The 18,480-nt window shown below is 38.8% G+C and overlaps 1 protein-coding gene and 1 long non-coding RNA gene across 6 annotated transcripts in view; one reads left to right on the top strand and one right to left on the bottom strand.

Moving 5' to 3' along the window:
- RAP2A (RAP2A, member of RAS oncogene family) overlaps window positions 1–9,680 on the bottom strand; it is a 35,596-nt gene extending 25,916 nt beyond the window's left edge. The window contains exon 1 of the mRNA XM_032277516.1: window positions 9,285–9,680. Within this exon, the coding sequence (XP_032133407.1) occupies window positions 9,285–9,598 (314 nt within the window). The 5' untranslated portion in view covers window positions 9,599–9,680. The remainder of the gene's footprint in view (window positions 1–9,284) is intronic.
- A 561-nt stretch (window positions 9,681–10,241) lies between these two features.
- The window catches only part of LOC116551376, a 31,813-nt gene continuing 23,574 nt past the window's right edge, over window positions 10,242–18,480 (top strand). For 3 of the 5 annotated variants that reach the window (XR_004268886.1, XR_004268888.1, XR_004268885.1), the window contains exon 1: window positions 10,242–12,159. This is a non-coding gene — a long non-coding RNA (uncharacterized LOC116551376). The remainder of the gene's footprint in view (window positions 12,160–18,480) is intronic. The other 2 variants (XR_004268889.1, XR_004268887.1) reach the window with 2 other exon arrangements.

Below are 18,480 nucleotides of genomic sequence, written 5' to 3'. Positions count from 1 at the left end.
TCACTTGAGGCCAAGAGTTTGAGACCAGCCTGGGCAAAACGGTGAGATCCCATCTCTAGAAAATTTTTTTAAACATTACTTGGGTGTGGTGGTGCCTGCCCTATAGTCCTAACTATTCAGGTGGCTGAGGCAGGAGGGTCATTTGAGCTCAGCAATTAAGAGGCTGCAGTAAGCTATGATGGCACCATTGCACTCCAGCCTGGGCAACAGAGCAAGACTCTGTCTCTTAAAAAAAGAAAAAAAAAAAAAAGACAGATGAATTTAAAATTCTCCATCCAAATATACAGAAAAATACGCTAAGATTTCATTTACAGAGAGAGCTGTAAAGATACTTAGTAATATGCATTGAATTATTAATATAATGTAGGATTTCCACATTTGAATTATTAATTTTTAACGGGCAGGAAAGCATTAGAAATAACACTCCTAAATGTTTGATTTTCCAATGTTTCTCTTGGGTAACTTTACTAAGTGATTTTAAGATATTTGTAGTTATGGTCATCATCTATTTTACTGTCTTACAGGGAAAGCTCAATCACTGTTATCCTGGATAGATGCAAAAGACCTCTACTTTGAGTTTTCTGAACCTCCTCAGCAACAGTTCTAGAAATGGATCATCCCGCACTCATGTATTCAAGTCTGGATAATACTACAACCTTCCTTTCTCTGTTCTAAGTTTTCACAAGGCAAGAGTTATCTTGTATTACTAGAATGAACAAAATTGCATGAGAAATACATCTTCACATTTCTGATATGCACAACAGATAAATGCTTTCTCAAAAGATATGCTATATCTTTTTGTTCAGTGACTAAATGCTATCTTTCTTTGTAATACAGGTAGTACTTACTAACTCACACTGGGAAGTACTTCATTTTCATAAGCTTACATGGCATTGCTGGAAACCAGAAAAGCAGGAAAGAGAAGATAAAAATATTAACGAGTTCCATTTAGTTTTCTTAGAGTAAAATGTCCTAGGATAGCAGTTTCTAAACTATGTGTGATAAAATCAATTTGGTGGATCATGAAGAGCACTTAAGAACAATGAAATAAAATAGAAAAGAATAGAGAATGTAATACAAGCAACATGGTAAGTTTACTGTTTCATGAAATGTTGATTTCAGCTAGATGTATTTATTCCTATGTGTGCACTAAGTCACAATATAAAATGTATTTCTTACTGAGGGCCTGGTTAAGAAAATGTGAAATCCCCTCCTGAGTGATCTACAGAAATAGACAGAGAGATACTTGTTAACTTTTTCCAATATTCAGCTTTTTGACAGATAATGACAATTGAAAAATAAGAATTTTAAGTCAACTTATTTTTCCCTAAATACCAATTTTGGTATGTTTTAAAATCTTAAACATATTACAGAAATAAAAAAACAAAAACAAAAAACAAATCCCCATCTATCCAAGTATGCCAGTGAAAACATTTTAGCATTACGGTTAAGAATGTATCATTTAAAAGTGTAGTTTACTAGCTGCAATCTATCTTAAATAGCTTATTGAGATACTTTCAGCAAGGTGTGATTAGAAGTACATTTCCAACTTTAAGTAACTAAATGCATTAAATTTCCAAAGACACCCAATGTTGACTAATGATTAGGGCTCCCAAACCATAACTTCAATATAATATACTGCTGACATATGATTCAGATACCCAATAACCTTATTCAGATTCACATGCTTAAAAAAACATATTTCATAGCAATGAGCCTCAATTTAACTGACATTTATCAAAAATGAGGCTAACATAGGTGTTTGATTTTACTGGAGTTTTCTTACAAGGAAAAAAAAAATGATGAAAGAGTTGGTCTACTAGGTCCAATATTTCCAAAGAGGTTTCAATCATTTAAAAGTACGAAGCTAAATCTACTTAGTATTTAATACATACCATGACAAAATCTTAGATTATGTATTAGAATCTTGAAATATTGTTTTTGGCTATTTTGATTACTTTAATCTTTACTAATAATATATTTATGCTCTACTTAACATACTTAACTGAAATGCAGATGTCTACAATTACAGCATTGCTATTATTGATATTATTCTACTAAAAGGCTGAGTTTGATCTCATAATGCAGAAAGGCATGTTTAAGAAACTAAACTTTTCTGTCAGGCTGAGAATAATTTTTAATGAAAGGAACCACAACTGTCAAAGTAACAAATGAAATGGCAATATATAATATATATTTCCACACACCATTAAAATTTCAAGATAAATTTCCTACATAAACACTATGTCTATACATTTCCTTTTGTAACTATTCAGTCTCCGTAGTTTTACCTAGTTTGAAAGTCTACTCATATTCACACTCTTATTACTACAAAAAAATTTAATTATTTAAAACTCTTTTTACACCATAGGCCTGAAAAAATATAAGTATATAAGAAAACAGTTGGTAGGAATAAATGTAGAGAAACAGAAAACAGGGAAAAGTCAAAACAGAAGCAAAGAAAACCCTAGAGTAAGGCATACATCCTTCCCTAGGGGCTAAGGTTCTAAAGACAATGACTAAGAGAGAACTGAAAAGAAAAAATATCACTGAAAAAAAAATCCCTTAAGTACAGTGTACTTAATTTTATGTAAAAATCCCTGCTTAAAAATATGTACATATACATGCATAATATATGCACCTTATTGTGCCATATGTAATTTCCCAAAGTTCACATACAGAAATTAAATCCCTCAAGTGTACTGCTACTGAAACTTTAGCAAATAAAAAGATTCCAACTTTGTTGGCTCTTCCTGTTGGTTGTGAAATCCAGAATCATTTTTCTTAGTTTCTCTACCTCTTCCTTAATGTTCAATAATTATTTAAATTATTTTGGCCCTCTCTCCATTAAAAATAAGTATTAGTATAATTGTAGATTTGATACCATTATCATAAAATCTTAAATAGACAAAATTTTGAGTCACAGGCTGTTGATTCTTTAAGGTTCATATTAAACTTCATCCCTTCCCTCATCACCCCAGCTAGACAAAAGTGTTCCCACAGAATGTTAGAGCAGAAGAGAGATCATCTCCTTCAACTCCAAACTGAGCTTTAAAAATGACAATCCTGGGGTGGCAAAAAGAAAACTATATACTATAACCTGTAATTTTACAAAGCAGCCAAAACAAAAGTTTCCTTTTCAGGAAGAACTTTTGGGCCATAAAAAGTGATTCACTGTATGAAGTTTCAGTTATGCAAGATGAGTAAGTCCCAGAGATCCATACAGCAATAGTACTTCTAGTTAACAATACCAGACTGTATATTTAAACATTTGCTAAGAAGACAGAACTTATGATAAGTGTTCTTATTACAAAAAATGAATGAACGAACGAGTGAATGGATAGATAGAGTAGGAAGAAACTTCTGGAGGTGATGGGTAGGATTACAGCTTTGATTGTGGTGGTTTCACAGGTGTATGCTTATCTCTAAATTCACTGATTTGTATACTTTAAATATGTCTGGCTTTCTGTATGTCAATCATACCTCAATAAAGTGTTTTTTTAAAAAAAGAAAAAATATCATGAAAAACATTGACTCTTCAGGTCATTTTCAAAATAAATTTCAGTTTTTTGACCCTCTAAATCCCTCTCATGAAAGATGAAGTGGGCACTCATAACTATTTTCCTCCTCTAATCCTGACTTACTAGTTATACTGTTTGTTTTATATTGTCAGTGTTTGTAACACTAATATTTTGTTTGACAGCCAGAGTTCTCAGAATTCTTTAATATTAGTTTTGTATTTAAATAGATACAAGTTTCACCATCAGTCCTTATCTTCATATCCAAATTCTGTTTGGATTTATGTCTGACTTTGAGGATTTAGTCATCAATTCTTCATAATATATACTTATTAATTATTTAAAAATTTTCTTACTAATTCACCAGTACAAAAACAAAATAAAACAAAGTGACCCATTAGGTTCTGTACTTGGGAGGTCCAGCTTTGAATTAAGTTTTGGTACTGGGGAAGCGGGTATTTGTGGAGGAAAAAACGGCAGCAGAGCTCCAGAATTTTCACTTACTTAGGACAAACATCTTTTGATGTATAAACTCATTTCAGCTCTCCAGCACCAAACTGTCCTGGGCCAAAGATCTTATGTGTAACAATTGGCAATATACTTCTATTTTAGAGTAGGCTTTAATAGCTACTTATAGTAAGGGGAAAAGTTTAAACAATCAGCCAGCTCATTTGAAAGTGACCACTGAAATGATATATAAAGAATAATAATAATCTTTAAAAAACAACAACTTACTCACCTTGGGGAGTATAAGTCAACCATCTTTTTCCCAATCTTAAAACACCCCACGCCTTCTCACCTACTGCAATATAGGAAGTCTGCACTGTGTATCTTACAACCCTCAAGTTCTATTCTTGGCTATATTCATTCATTTTTCTCATTTCTATTCTTAGCCATATCCATTCATTTCTGTCTCTATACAATACCCAGTAGGTTTCACCTACTCTCCCAATCTGAACTATGCAGATGAGCCTGAGTCTTCATAGTCATACATAACCTGACCTTTCAGGCTTTATTCAAATGTTCTAATTACTTATTAGGCTGGCTATCTGGATAATTACCATCTCTAAAACTCAAATAATCTCCCCCAGCTATTCCTTCATAATCCTATTCATTCATTTCGAAATGTCAAGGTTACTTTTGACCTTTTCCTCTTTTTCTACCACTGAGTTTGATTAATTCATTCTTTACAACATTCCTTGCATCCCTTCTTTCCTTTCTGTTACTACAGACACCATGCTAATTCAGGATCTTCACACTTCATATAAAAACTGGATTATCACAACATTTCTGACGATTCCTCCTGTCATAAAACAGAGTAGTCTATTAAAACTAAGCCACCCATGACAATTGTGATTATGGTCCTTGACTATAGGATCAAGTCCAAAGTCTTTAACTTTCAGTAATTTAGCTTTAAAAATCTTCACCTTACCTCCCCTCACACTTCTATATAAATTCTGTGTTTTGCCAATCTGCTCTATTTAATCATCCAAAAAACATATTCTATGCATTTCCTGTGCCATCTCCTCCATCTGGAATATATCATGCTTCTTATTCTTTGAGGTTCCTATTAAACACTGCCCCAACTAGAAGTATTCTCACAGAAAGTTCGAACTGAAAGACGATCATCTCCATCTGCAAAATAAACTTTAAAAAATCATCTCCATCTATGAAATCAAAATGTTTAGGAAAACTGAGACCAAAGGACAATACAAATACTTTTCTTTCTGAACGTTCATTTTTTCCAACATTTTTGTTTTGTTTCCTATGTGCTAGGAACTGTGCTAGCTACATGGGCTTAGAGTTTTGTGAGAAAGGCTGACTACCCACAAATTATCACACAAGTAATTAAATGTAGATGGGTGCTTCAAAGAAAAGGAAAAGGACAGGATATGCGTGATTGAGGGAAGAGGTGAGGCATAAAGTTAGTCTAGTAAGGGAAGACAGGAAGGGGGTTACTTTGGCTTGAGAGAACATAGAAGGCTTCCCTCAGTGAGAAAAATATCTTTTAACTTATCTATGCCTAGTGTTCCATTATTGGAACACTAAGCTTGTGGGAGCTATTTATATCCTGCTCAAGGTCATTGCCAAGGTCTGATTTTTCACACAAAAAGTTTGCAACCTCCAGCATAAATGGATTAAGCAAGAATGAGGGTGAAAGACTGGGTAGGAATTAACTCTGCAAAAAGGTAGATTTCTACAGGCCAAAGGAGAGCCCAGAGAAAGATACTTTCAAGAATTGAGGTCTGTGTGTAGAGTAAAAGGAAGGTTGCAAGAGGTGAGACTGCACAGGCAGGGAGGGGTGAACGCAAGCTGGGCTGCGGAAGGTCATGGTGAAGATTTCTGGACTTTAGTCTAACAGCAGGCAGGCTTTTATAACACGTTCCAAGAACTTCAAGTCAGGACCATGGCTGATCCTGGGATGGGTAACGATAAGAAAAGCAATGACAAAACCAGAAAAAATTCTAGTTCTATGTCAACTGAAAAAATTTCCTGTATCCCTATCACTCTACTTTGTGTGTATCATCTCACCCAAAATCAAATTAAGAAAATAAAGCATATGAATTTACAATTACAGCCATTTTCAATTGGTTCACTTGGCTTTGACAAGAGGTCGTATGTGTATATGTAGGTATGTACACTTATAGACACTTAAGGGAGTATGGGTCAGTTTCCTATTTCTTAAAAGTGAAACATTCCAAGTAATAGCAATCCAATGAAAAGCTCCATTCATTGTTTGGCTATGCATTAGTGCTATACTATACCTGAAATTAAATTTTCATTCTCATGCCCTTTTCCATAAGGTCCTTCATAGGGAAAATACTTCAAGAGAATACCAACACCGTTCTTCCAAGGATTATTTTAACCTCATTGCTTTTTAGCCTCACCTTGTCTATGCTAAGTAATTAATTCTAAAATGCAATTACAAATTTATTTTTTCTAAAATTACATTGACATCAAGAGTAAAATTTAAGGAAGATAAATGACAACATTATTAAAGAATGACAGCTAGGATTTTTTGAGCAATTTCTGTGTACTAGGTATTGTTTTGGGAATCTTTAAATATATTATCTCATTTAATTCTAACAATGACTCTGGGGTTCATGCTATTCTCTATTTCATGGATAAGGAAACTGAAGCTTAGAGAAATAAGCTTAAGCATTTCCCCAAATCATATACACCTTGGACCCCGTGTTGTCCAATATGGCAGCCTGAGCTGCCATATGGACATATGTGGCTACAGAGTACTTGAAATGTGACTTGTTTGAATTGAGATGTACTATGTCAAATACATAGCAAACTTCAAAGACACAGTATAAAAAAGTAGGATATCTCATTAGCAGCTTTTGAATACTGACATGTCAAAATGATTCTATTTTAAATACAGTGGGTTAAATAACATACATTATTAAAATTCCACATTTATTTTTTTTGTTAAATCAGCTACTAGGAATATTAAAATTGCCTATGTGGCGCACATTATATCTCTATTAAAAAGTGCTGACCCAGACCTAAAGCTGATACTGAATTTGCCAGTAGATATCAAGTTGAAAGACTGGTAAAGAAGAGACTACCAGCATTCATACAGATCTTGGTTTAAATGTCCTCTCTATCAATGATGGGAAGCCAGATGCTGGAGTAAGAATGAGGAGTAGTAGTACCTAACTACTATTGTATTACAAAGACACACAAGTGAGGGTCCAAGAGGTTCTTACATATACAATGTTCGAATTCTCGTGAAATTGAATGTATGACTCTACTTCAGCTGATCAATGATGTTTTTATGTCAAGAATGGAAACTAGTGAGCAAAATGGTATCTGGGCATGCAAGATTTTACCTTATTTTTTTCCTCTGGGTCACAGTGAAAATAAATAAATTGTTCCAATATACCGAGTTTAGACTAACCTATAACTGAGAAAAGTAATCTGCACTAAATTATAAGAAACTATAAAATTATGTGGGCCATATTATCCAACAATGTTTTGCCATATTTGTTCCCTAGTCTTGTGTCAAGAAGTTAGCCATGGGTATGTGGCTTTATCACTGTATATACACATCTTCATATCTTTATGCCTATATCTAAATGTGAAGGGTGAGGCAGATGGAGCATTTACTTAGGTTATCTTTTGATGTGTCTATTTGGCCTAACACTGACATGTGGCAATGTATCAGACTATCCTGCAGTTTGTCTGGTTTGTTTCTTTTTAATTGAACGGTGCTGGGGGAAGGGGTAATAAGTAAGGATTTAAGTCACTTAAATGTAGCCCCTTAAATGCCATCCTCATTTTAAGTTTAACACCGGAATTGTTCATCTCTTAACTATAAACATTTAACTATAGGAAAATGAGACTAGAGAAGTAAAAAGCTATCAAATTAAGAAATCTTAGCAGCAGAGACCACGAAAATACCTGTTTTATTCTAGATTGGAATTTAACACAAGGATGAATAATATACATGGTTTTAGTTCAGTTATTAAAGTGCATACTCAATTAGTTAAGGGGGGTGGAGCAATGGAGAGAGGGTCTTCTCTTTGATCTCCTGTGTTGCATTATAAACCCACTACTTGTAATGAATTTTTGAGCATCCCCTGGGTACACATAATTTGATCCTTGCTCTTTCTAAATGAGTGGACTCAAACTGACTTACAATGTCATTGCATCCACAGTGCACTTACAACCATCTTTCAGAAAAGGTCTTCAGATTTAGGGTCCAGGTAGAATAAGGCAGGAAAAAAGGACACCGAAATTATCGGCAGGCATTAACTAACAAGAACTAGATAAAACAGTAATGTGTAATTAAATAGTAATAAGAAAAATTTGCCAAAACTTTTAACTAAGATATTATCACATTTATAATGCACGAAAGTACACAGAAAAATATACTAAGTGAATTTAAGAAAACACATTTTAAATCATTTAAGCTATTAGCTATATTTCCAAAATGTATACTTTAGAAAAGAATTGATATATATATATAAAAGCTTATTAACATTAAGTTTAAATTAGCTAATACTTAAGTCACACTTTTGAAGCAGATTCTGTTTCCAGGAAGTGTGTTTTTTTTTTTGGGGGGGGGGGGGGAAGGGATTAAGAGAACTATATTAAAACAAACAAGAAAACACAAAACAGTTAAGCTGCATTCTTTTCCTGTGAATGGCATATTTGTACTCCTTTGTGTTAATATTCTCGAAACCCACTTAGCTTATGATGTCTTCAAATAATTTGATAATCTGTCTTTAAAGTTTTGCACTAAATTAGAGACTTCATTTTGGTAAAACGCCTTGGAACCATAAACCTTTAACGAGATGAGAAAGGTCTCTTTCCTCTGTACTTGACATTACTGTATAGGTGTGTGAGCAATTTTTGCTGTCAAACATTGCAAAGGCAGATTTTTTGTTGTTGTTGTTCAATCTGCAAATATCTCGCCTATACCTGCACAGCTCCTCTCTTCCCAACACAAACCTATCCACCCTTCCCCCCTGCAAGTTTTAAACTTTGTTTCCTTGGGGGCTCTGTACGAGCGCTGCTAACAATGTCCAAGAGACAAAGAGCTGTTCTGTGGGCTAACAGGATGCCAAATTTTAGTTGTGAAACAAAGCACTCAAATTTGAGATTGAGGAGGAGGAGCAGAATGACAATAGTAAAGCCTCCAGCTCGGAGCCACCCGCCAGACAGCCCCCTCCCCAGGGCCCGGCGCGGGGAGTTCTGGCCCCGGGACGGTGACTCCCGGGTGCAGCCGCCAAACCCCCTTGCGCCCTCGCTTACCGCTTCACGCGGATGATCTGGTCCCGCATGGGCTTGATGTCCTGGAAGCTCTGCTGGTTGACGAGGCTGTAGACGAGGATGAAGCCCTGGCCGTTCTTGATGTACAGGTCCCGCATGGACGCAAACTGCTCGGTGCCCGCCGTGTCCAGGATCTCCAGCACCGACGGCGACGAGTCCACCTCGATCTCCTTGCGGTAGAAGTCCTCGATGGTGGGGTCGTATTTCTCGATGAAGGTGCCGGTCACGAACTGCACGGTCAGGGCGGATTTGCCTACCCCGCCCGAGCCCAGCACCACCACTTTGTACTCGCGCATCGTCCCTCTGCGGCCGCCGCCGCCGCCGCCGCCCGCGACATAGACCTACGCCGGCCGCGCTGCGCCCCCAGCCCCGGCCCCGGCGGCCAGCCCCGCCGCCTCCCGCGGCCGCCCCCACCTCACGGCCGCGGCGGCCCCCCGGGCCCCGGCGGCGGCGGCGGCAGCTGAGGGAGCAGCGGCCCTGGGCATGGGCCGAGCCGGGCTACGATGCAGCCCCGTGGGTGCCGGCTGGGACTGAGGGCGAGCAGGGAGCGGGAGCGGGAGCCGCCGGAGCCGCCCGAGCCGCGGGCCCGCAGTGCCGCCCGCCCCGCCCCTCGTGCCTCCACGCCCAGATCCCCGCCCGCCGCCCGCCGCCGCCGCCGCCGCTACCCCCAGCACTGGAACGCGCGCCCGAGCCCGAGCCCGAGCCGCAGCGCGGCCAGGGGCGGGGCCCGGCGGCTCGGGGCGGGGCCCGCGGCGCAGCCCCCGCCCCCCACCTCCGTCGCCTAGGCGACCGGCCGCGAGGGCTCCCGGGAGGCTCTGCGCGGCGCGGAAGCTTCTGCCCGCGCGGATATAAAGAACCACGGCGGCCTTCCAGCAGCGCTGCGTCTCGCGCGCCCAGTCGAGCCTCCGGGCATGCGCAGTTCCCGCCCGAGCCGGGAGCAGCGTCAACCTGAGACTGCCACGCTCAGAATTCAACACAGGAAAGAGCCACCGCCAAGCTCTACCCTGAGGCGGGGAGTGAGGGGGAGAGTTGCCCAAGGTCCAAGAGGGGCTGCGAGAGCCTTTGCCCGACGCCTCCCAGCCTCTTAGCACTCCTAGAGCTTTGGTTTTATCGGGTATTAGCATGTGAAGCCTTAAGGGACGGGCACCTCTAGGCTTCTGCCTGAGGCTGTGTAAACGCAACAAAATGAAGCTTGGTCCTGGAACGTTAGGACACTGATGGGAGGGTGACCGCCCCCATCCAATAGCGCGCCCGAAGGGCAAGTCAGAGGCGGCCGAACGCCACGTAAGCCCGGTCCACGGTCACTGACGTCGCCGGGGTCCCGCCCACATCTCTTCTAGCCCCGCCCCTTTCAGTGCCGGACTGAAGTCGAGCTCTTCCCACGCCCTGTCAGCCACAGGTGAATTAAAAACCCGGAGAGCGGAACCCCGAACGGCAACCAGAAGGCCCAGGGACACCTCATAGCAACAGCCAACTGGGGGCATCTAGTGGGAAGCTGGGATTCCTTCTAGCCAACCACATCACGTTTCTGCCCCCTATGGTACCACTCACGACCAATAAGAGAGCCGACTATTACCACGTGACTCCCCTCCTTCAACCAATCGGAAAAAACGCTAGTCGCCGGACCCGCAAGCCCACCTCCCAGTGCCTAGCCAGGCGGGGCGTTTGGCGCACTCTCTGCCAACCAATCGTAGGCGAGCTGGTGAATGACGGAACTTCAGCCTAGCCAACCACAGCTCGCGAGCCCCTTGCCACAGAGGCCGGCGGGATGGAGACCGGGCTTGCTGCTGGGGTTTGGGAGGGGCAGAGATTGAGGAGCCAGTTGCTGTGCCCTGTTCTGGCAAAAGAACAAGATGCGTTGCAAGCCAGAGTGATGAATTCCACTTTTAACGTCGTCTCCGTGGCATTCTGCCTAAATGATGGGCATGGAAATGGTGCTGAGGGATGTGGGCTGAATCGAGAACACAGGGACTTTTGTCTTCTGGGTGAGAAATGTTCCCGGTCCTTAAGGAGACGTCGTGCAGCAGTTGCATGAGTCTTCCAGGCGTGCCTTTCAAAACACTTTTTTCTTTAATTATTAAGTTTTAAAAGTTAGCGTTCTGTCGCTAGCATTGCATCTTAGTTACACACCCCCTCCCACTCATAACGTCAAATTTAGGAGACATTATATCCCCAAGCATTCCTGCATTTTTTTTTTTTTGTAGTAACTGGTTATTCGGTTTACTTTCTTTAAACGATGTCCTTCTCAAACTAGTCTCACCTGTTTGTTACTGTCGCACTTTTCCTGCGAATAATACATTTCTGTAGTTCTATTATTAGAGCCTGGCATACCTCTCCCCTGTTCCTCTTTCCCACAAGGTCATCATGCCAAGGGGATTTTGGTCTGAATTAAAAGCCAGGTAATCTTTCACTATCTTTTCTGTCGATAGTCAAACTAGTACAAAGACTACTCAAATTTAGCAGTCTCCTATTTCCCTGTAGATTCGTTATATTAGAATGGATAACTTACATTTGCATTACCTTGCTGTAATAAACACGCACCAAGTTTTCATTTTCAATTATTGAGGGCAAATGTCCTCAGTTTAAACATGTGTATGTAGTAAAATAAAACAGCATTTCTTGATTACATGTCATTAAAATAGGAATGGTACTATCTGAGCCACCAGAATGAGCAGTGAAGGTATTGTGTTAATAAAAAGAACTAAGAATCAAGACTGTTTTAAGGGAATTGAAATCGAAGAGGATCTACTATTTCATCCTAGGCTAGTAATTTGAAATAGTGAATTAAAATTGAGAGAGCTCACATGGATGCTTCATATCTGAGCTACTTTGGCAGGGATGTTTCAAGAAGATGTAGGTAAGTATGGTGTTCACCTAGCTTTCCAGAAGTCTCATATTTTGTGTAAAAATGGTATGCTTATTCATAGTTACTTTAGGTTAGTAGCAGCTATACTTCTCTTCCAAGGAAAGACACTGTCTCTGAAGATTCTAATTGTGCATCTTGGTGATAAGAAGTTCCTAGGTTTGTCAGGGGTTAAGCAGAGTGAGGAAGCATGAAGCTTTCTCTCTAGATCATGACAGCCCATCTAGTACCTTGCATTACAGAGGAGCTCCAAGTCCATTTACTTTGCAAGGAATAAAGGTCCAGTGATTTATGCTTTTGAGAAATTTGCATTGGGATTGTGGGTCCAAAAGGTCACCTTAAGCAACTGTTTTCATGACTCCCAGGTTTCCAGATGTTGAGAAGCTTTGAATTGAAGCTGTCACAAAAATAGTGGGAGGGCTCCCTGGTCTCTCTACTTAGCGTAATAGAGAGTAGGACAGCTTTGTGACATTTCTCAGGATATTTCCCCTGACCGCTCATCAATGCTGACATTTTTGTTAAGAAGGAGTATAGAGACTGCAGCCCATGGGATGGTTACAGCTCATTTATTTACAGGCCTTATATTGACAGGCCTCAGATTTCATGCTCAGTACCATAAAGGTTGATTTTTAACCACCATGAGGCAAAAGCAACATGACAGATCGGAGCATATTTTCTCACCTATTCTGGCTTAAATGATGGTACTTACCTGATTTGTGGCCGTATGTGAAATGTTGAGTGAAAGATTAGCTGCTGTAAAAAGGATGTAAGGACGTGTAGAGAATTTAGAGGACTTGGGTGGGAGATGAATGTCTATTTTCTAACCCCTTAGTCATGTTCATTCCTATGCCAGCATAAACTCTATTCTGAGATGCTTATAGAAATAACTTACATCTTCATTCATTTGTTTGTTGGAAATAAAAGATAAAAATGGTATAAAAGAAATTTGAATTATTCCCAAGAGCTGTAAATCTGCAAGATAGTGAAAACTTAATGCTAACCATCACTGTGGGATCCCTTTAGTTTCCAAAGTGCATTGCCAGAATAAAAAGAAAGAAAATCTTCATTTCTCCTCTCTCCACTGAATCTGAAAGGGAGTTATCTCACCTATAGCCAGATACCTTCAATTATCACACTTGTGTTACCATGGAAACCCAAGCCTGTCCTTTCTTTCTCTGCAAGATGTTGGAAAAGGTGGTATGAAGTGAGAAATACACTGTGTTCTGGGACTTCCTGACACCAGCAAGAAGCAAATATGCAGATAATTAAATAGAAACAAATTAGTAGAGGATGTTTGTAATGCGACGGGTACTTTTTGACTAAAATCCTGATTCCTGTTGCTTCCTGTTAAAGTCTGTCTGTCTCTGGTTAACAACCATAAAGGGGAAGGGCACATCAAGTACATTTAGCACCTGTGAAATGCTGCTGGCAATTGTAAGGAGAGCAGACAATGGTTTCTTGACTTCTGAGGCTCCTAATACAGTTGAGAATCTGAAGTATATATGTGGAATGGAAAAAAAAGGGGCAAAATAAACTTTGTTTTTCCTTTGAAAATGTGCTATGTCTCAGTGCTTTTGAAAAGAAAAAGAATTAAAATGCAGAAATTGAGTATGGAAACAACTCAATAAAAGACACCTATGAGTAGAGAGAGTAGATGTTTCAAAAGGCCATTTTAATCAGAAAAAAAGATATGAAAGAAAAGACGTAATGATTAAAATGTAGGCACAGAAAAGAAAAAGCCTGAAGAATTTTAAAAGCTGGAGGATTCTGCAGAAAACAGAGCTTCAGTGTGGTTCATTTAACAAAGCAGAAGAGCAGGCACAATGTTGCTTGCGTACCCAGCAGTTTCCCTTTATTTTTGCCAAAGAAACTGGGATGAATCAGGATTGGACATTAATAGCGTTGCTTTCCCTCTGCCCACGGTTAGTTCAGAAGTAGGCACGTGACTCAGTTCTTGTCATCGGAAGGGGGAGAAGGCTGCTGGGGCTGGAGAGATTTCTAGGATATTGACAAGTAAGGAAATATCCCCATTTTTTGATGTCACTCTCCTTGCCTCCTGCTTTACACATTGAATTATGAGAATGTGGCCACCATTTTGGGGCTATGAAGCATTATGGCATTATGATGCAATACCGTAGAAAGCCAGCAACTTCAGATGGCTAAGGATGAGGATGGGAAGAACCTAGGTCCTGCATGACCACATTGGACCAACATTAGAACTGCCCACCTTTGGATTATGGCTAAGTAAACACCTGAGGTCTTTCGATTTAAGTCTGTGTTGGTAAGGTTTTCTGTATCTTACAGCAAAATACATCCCACCTGCTATAAAAAGTGTGAAGGATTCCAGCCAAAATGGTGTTTAAAAAAGAAAATTAGCGAGCATTTGTGAGAACTTTCATTTCACTAATATTTGAATGATATTTCAAAGATACTGTAATATTAATTGAGCAATTACTATGTATTTTTGTTTTTAGGCTTGGGGGATACAACAATAAATGATTAGCCAAAAGAGCTTGTATTCTAGCAGGAGAGACAGATATTAAGCAACCAATTGCATGTTTATTTTACAAAATTATGGTTATAATTAAAACTAGTAAGAAGGAAAAAATCAGGATTTAGGGTATGTAGTAATTATATAAATAATAAAATATTACAAAATATATAACTAAATAACTGAATGAAATTACAAAAACAAACACTTTCCAAGTAAATGCGAATGAAATCTGTAGTTTATACAGACATTCCCTGAGGTCAAGAGAAACTGTAAATTGGAGTGGTTTAGTCCAGGATAGTTGTCTGAAGGAAGTTAATATTGTACCAGGTTTTGAAGGAAGTGGCCAAAGGACAGGCTAGATGGGGCAGAAGAGAGCACTCTAGGTATAAGGAACCAGAAGAGCAAAGGAAGAAAGCAGGAATGAAGTACGAGTGAACTAAAAGAAATACCAGAATTACTTGATTTTTAAATTCCCTGTAGCAACAGCATTCTAGGGGCATCTTTCAGAGAAAAAGACAGAAAGATACCAAAAGTCTCAAAGCAAGATTATTTAAAGGTATAAAAATAATACAGGAGAAAAATACAGAAGAAAAAGTAGGAGTACAAGAGTGCATTTGAAATGAAGACGTCATTCAAAATAATGAATAATTTATAATGTGGGTGCCAAAAGAGTTGTCATAAAAAGTAATTATGGATTTAAAAACATCAAGAAGGAGGGACTCAAACTTTCACAAATAGAAATGGAAAGAAACATGAGGAGTGGCAAAAAAATGAAGACAGGTAGGAAAACAATTTTTGCTTGTGGTTATTTTTCCATGGTAGCTGTTATTGACATGCATTATGTAGAAATGAATGGAATTTAACTGAAAAGAAAAATTTCAATAGAACAGTAATACATAAAGATAGTCTTTTTGGCAAATAGTGTAATTTAAAATGTTTTCACTAGAATGCCTTTTTGTACCTTGCTGTAGGAAAATCTTTTCAACAAAAAAGCTGTCAGTAATAATAAGTTACAGATTAGTGAAACATTTTGGAAATAAAAAATCCCATAGATGTGCCAAATGTAATAGTAGAGAAACAATAATAAATACTTGTAATAAAAATCAGAACTTGTTAGGCATTATCTGATTTCTGGCCAAATATGGTTGTAGTACTAATTTTTCTAATGCTATTTTCTGTACAAATATAGTAATTTTAAAAATTAAGCTATGGGTATATGGACACGTCTTAATATTACTGGAGATAGAATTTACCACTCACTTTTTGTGACCCCCCCAAGTGTAACCCTGAACAGACTTCTGTCTTAACACTCATAGCACATTATTGCATTGTCTTCTCCAGCGACTGGGGAAAGGGACAGCACTTTGTTTATTTTTGTTTTACCGGCACTCAGCACATTGCCCAAAAAAAAAAAAAAAAAAAAAAAATTGTGGTAATTCATAAGATGTTTGTAAATAAATGAACAGTTGAGTGGACTATAGTGTTGCTTCTAAAAATCCTGGGTTTTGAACACAGAGAAGATGAGAATAAAAGGAAAGGAATAAGGATATTCCCCAAATCAACGTAAGGTTGATATAAGTGTCCTCCAAAGTTGGCCTAATCTCCAAAGAAGCTTGTATCTTTGGAGTAAGTCTGCGACAGGCAAGGTCAATGACAGTTTGTAAACCTGGAATTTAGGAGTGCCAGGAAAGATCTGAAAAATCATGTCTTCTATCAACTGACTGTTGCCCAAAATTCTGCCCTTAGGGTTTTAGTCTTTGACGTAAAAGTTATTTTTTTCCCAATTAAAGTGTAAGTGAGAGATATACAGTTAAATTGCACCATCATTCTGTCAACTTTGGGGCATGCAACTATGCTTACCTGGCTGAAAAAGAAAATGTAGAAAGTAAAATAGAAGAAAGTAGTTTAAACTGGGGGATAAGTCATGGTGTGAGTACTTACAGCAAATATAAGTAGATCATGGAAATCCACTGTAGGTTTGTCATACACTTGCTAATTTTTTTCAATAAGGTTAATCCCTCCACATGGTATAACATGAAAAATGACAGCCTTTACAATTACTAGATCCTTCAACTTATTTCAAATACTTTTTTATTTTTATGAGATTATAAGAATTTTTTAAACTTTGAAGCTCTATCCGTCTGATTCCCTTCTTTTTTCTACTGCTTCTTACATTATTGTGTTTAACAATGGTATGGAGGCATCTTGGGGAAGACAGAGCAGAGTTATGGTGTAAGGACCAACCAACTCTTCTCAGAAGCCATCCGGTTACCTTGTCAAGGTAAGTTATTCATCCTGCTCTCTAGAATTATCTCCTAAAAAAAAAAAAAAATCAGTTTCCTGCTCTTTACAGAACAGTACATAATCTTTTACTATTATCCTAATTAATGCTTCTCACACAGTCTTAGAAAATATTAGTCACTTAATGAATTATTAACCACATTCATTGGCCTGTACTAGCTGAAAAAGATGTCTTGTTTACTTAGTCAAGGCGCTATCTCTGTACAATGGCATTGACGGTGAAATTGATCAGAGCCTACATTTGAAAGAAGCTGAGAGACACATCAGAAATAGTAAGCCTTTTTATTTTCCTTGGTGTACCAGGTAGTCAGGCAAAGTTAATGTATTTCCTTATACATTATCTTGATTACATTCTGTTGGGACCTAGTCTCTGGTATTTATTAGGGTTTTGATAAAGATTTTGGCCATTTTCCATTCAAATTAGTGTTTCCAATGAAATGATTCTACAATGCATGTAAATTATATAAGAAATATTCATCTGTCAATGTAATTATATAAGCAACAATCAGTTTCAAAACTGAAATGGATTAAGTTAGTTCTGTAATACACACTGAAAAAGTGACAGGAACTAAAATAGACAAACTGTGGTGCTGTAAGGTTATGATTCTTAAGGTTTTTATATTAAAGTTGCAAAGTTTCAAGTGCTCAATGCTGCTCTTTATGTTAGGGCTGTAGACTGTCTTAAGCCTGAGAGTTCTATCTGAATATGTGATTGACAGGGTAGAGGCTGTGCCTTGTATAATACTTTTCAAATGTTGGCTCTCACAAACATAGAAAGAGCAAACATTAACTAGCTCTCTGTTTAGATATCTACCACCTACCTGTCAACTTAAAATCATGAAATCTATAAATTTGGAGAGGAGAGCTTTATTTCTTACTGAGAGTGGCAGCCAGCAGGGTGGCCATCCTAACTGAATAGGAAGTGTAACCTCGGGCACAGACCAAAAGCAAGTTCTTCAAGGGAGTATAACGTAGGAATTTATGTTGAATGGATTGGCCAAGTGTATATATTTAACAGGTTGTAGGAGGAGCTGTAAATATCCATGAAGGGGTGTATGTGCATGAATAGTAAGCAGACATGCATATTACATGCATCCCATGTTCACTTTGTGGGGGAGACTTCCCATTTAAATGCCTTCCAGTTGGGCCCCTTATATCAAAAGGGGAAGCAAGGACATGAAGGCACTCAGTGCTAAGCCTCTGTAAACCAGACCGAACCAGAAGATGGTCAGTGGTCTCTTATCTGGAGGAAGTTACTGAAACCAGTCTTTTGTCCAATCAAAGCTGTAGTTGTGGCTTGTGGAGCAGAGGGGTCAGTTAGTCAGGATCTGGTGGCCAGTGAGCTACGATTGTTTCAATACTGCTTATCTTGAGGCCAGTGCTTGTTTACCTGCTAGAGAATAAGAAAAACCTGTGGCAATTAGATCATAGTTTATTCTATAAGGGTAGGAGTACATGACTTAAGCCTTTTCTGGCATAGCCTTAGGTCTTGTTTATTACTTGGTACTTTATTGCCATAA

Source organism: Sapajus apella, unplaced genomic scaffold (genome assembly GCF_009761245.1).
Source record: "Sapajus apella isolate SASKATOON/1434 unplaced genomic scaffold, GSC_monkey_1.0 scaffold9, whole genome shotgun sequence".
NCBI classification, from domain to species: Eukaryota; Metazoa; Chordata; class Mammalia; order Primates; family Cebidae; genus Sapajus; species Sapajus apella.
This window is presented reverse-complemented; position numbering and strand designations above follow the sequence as displayed.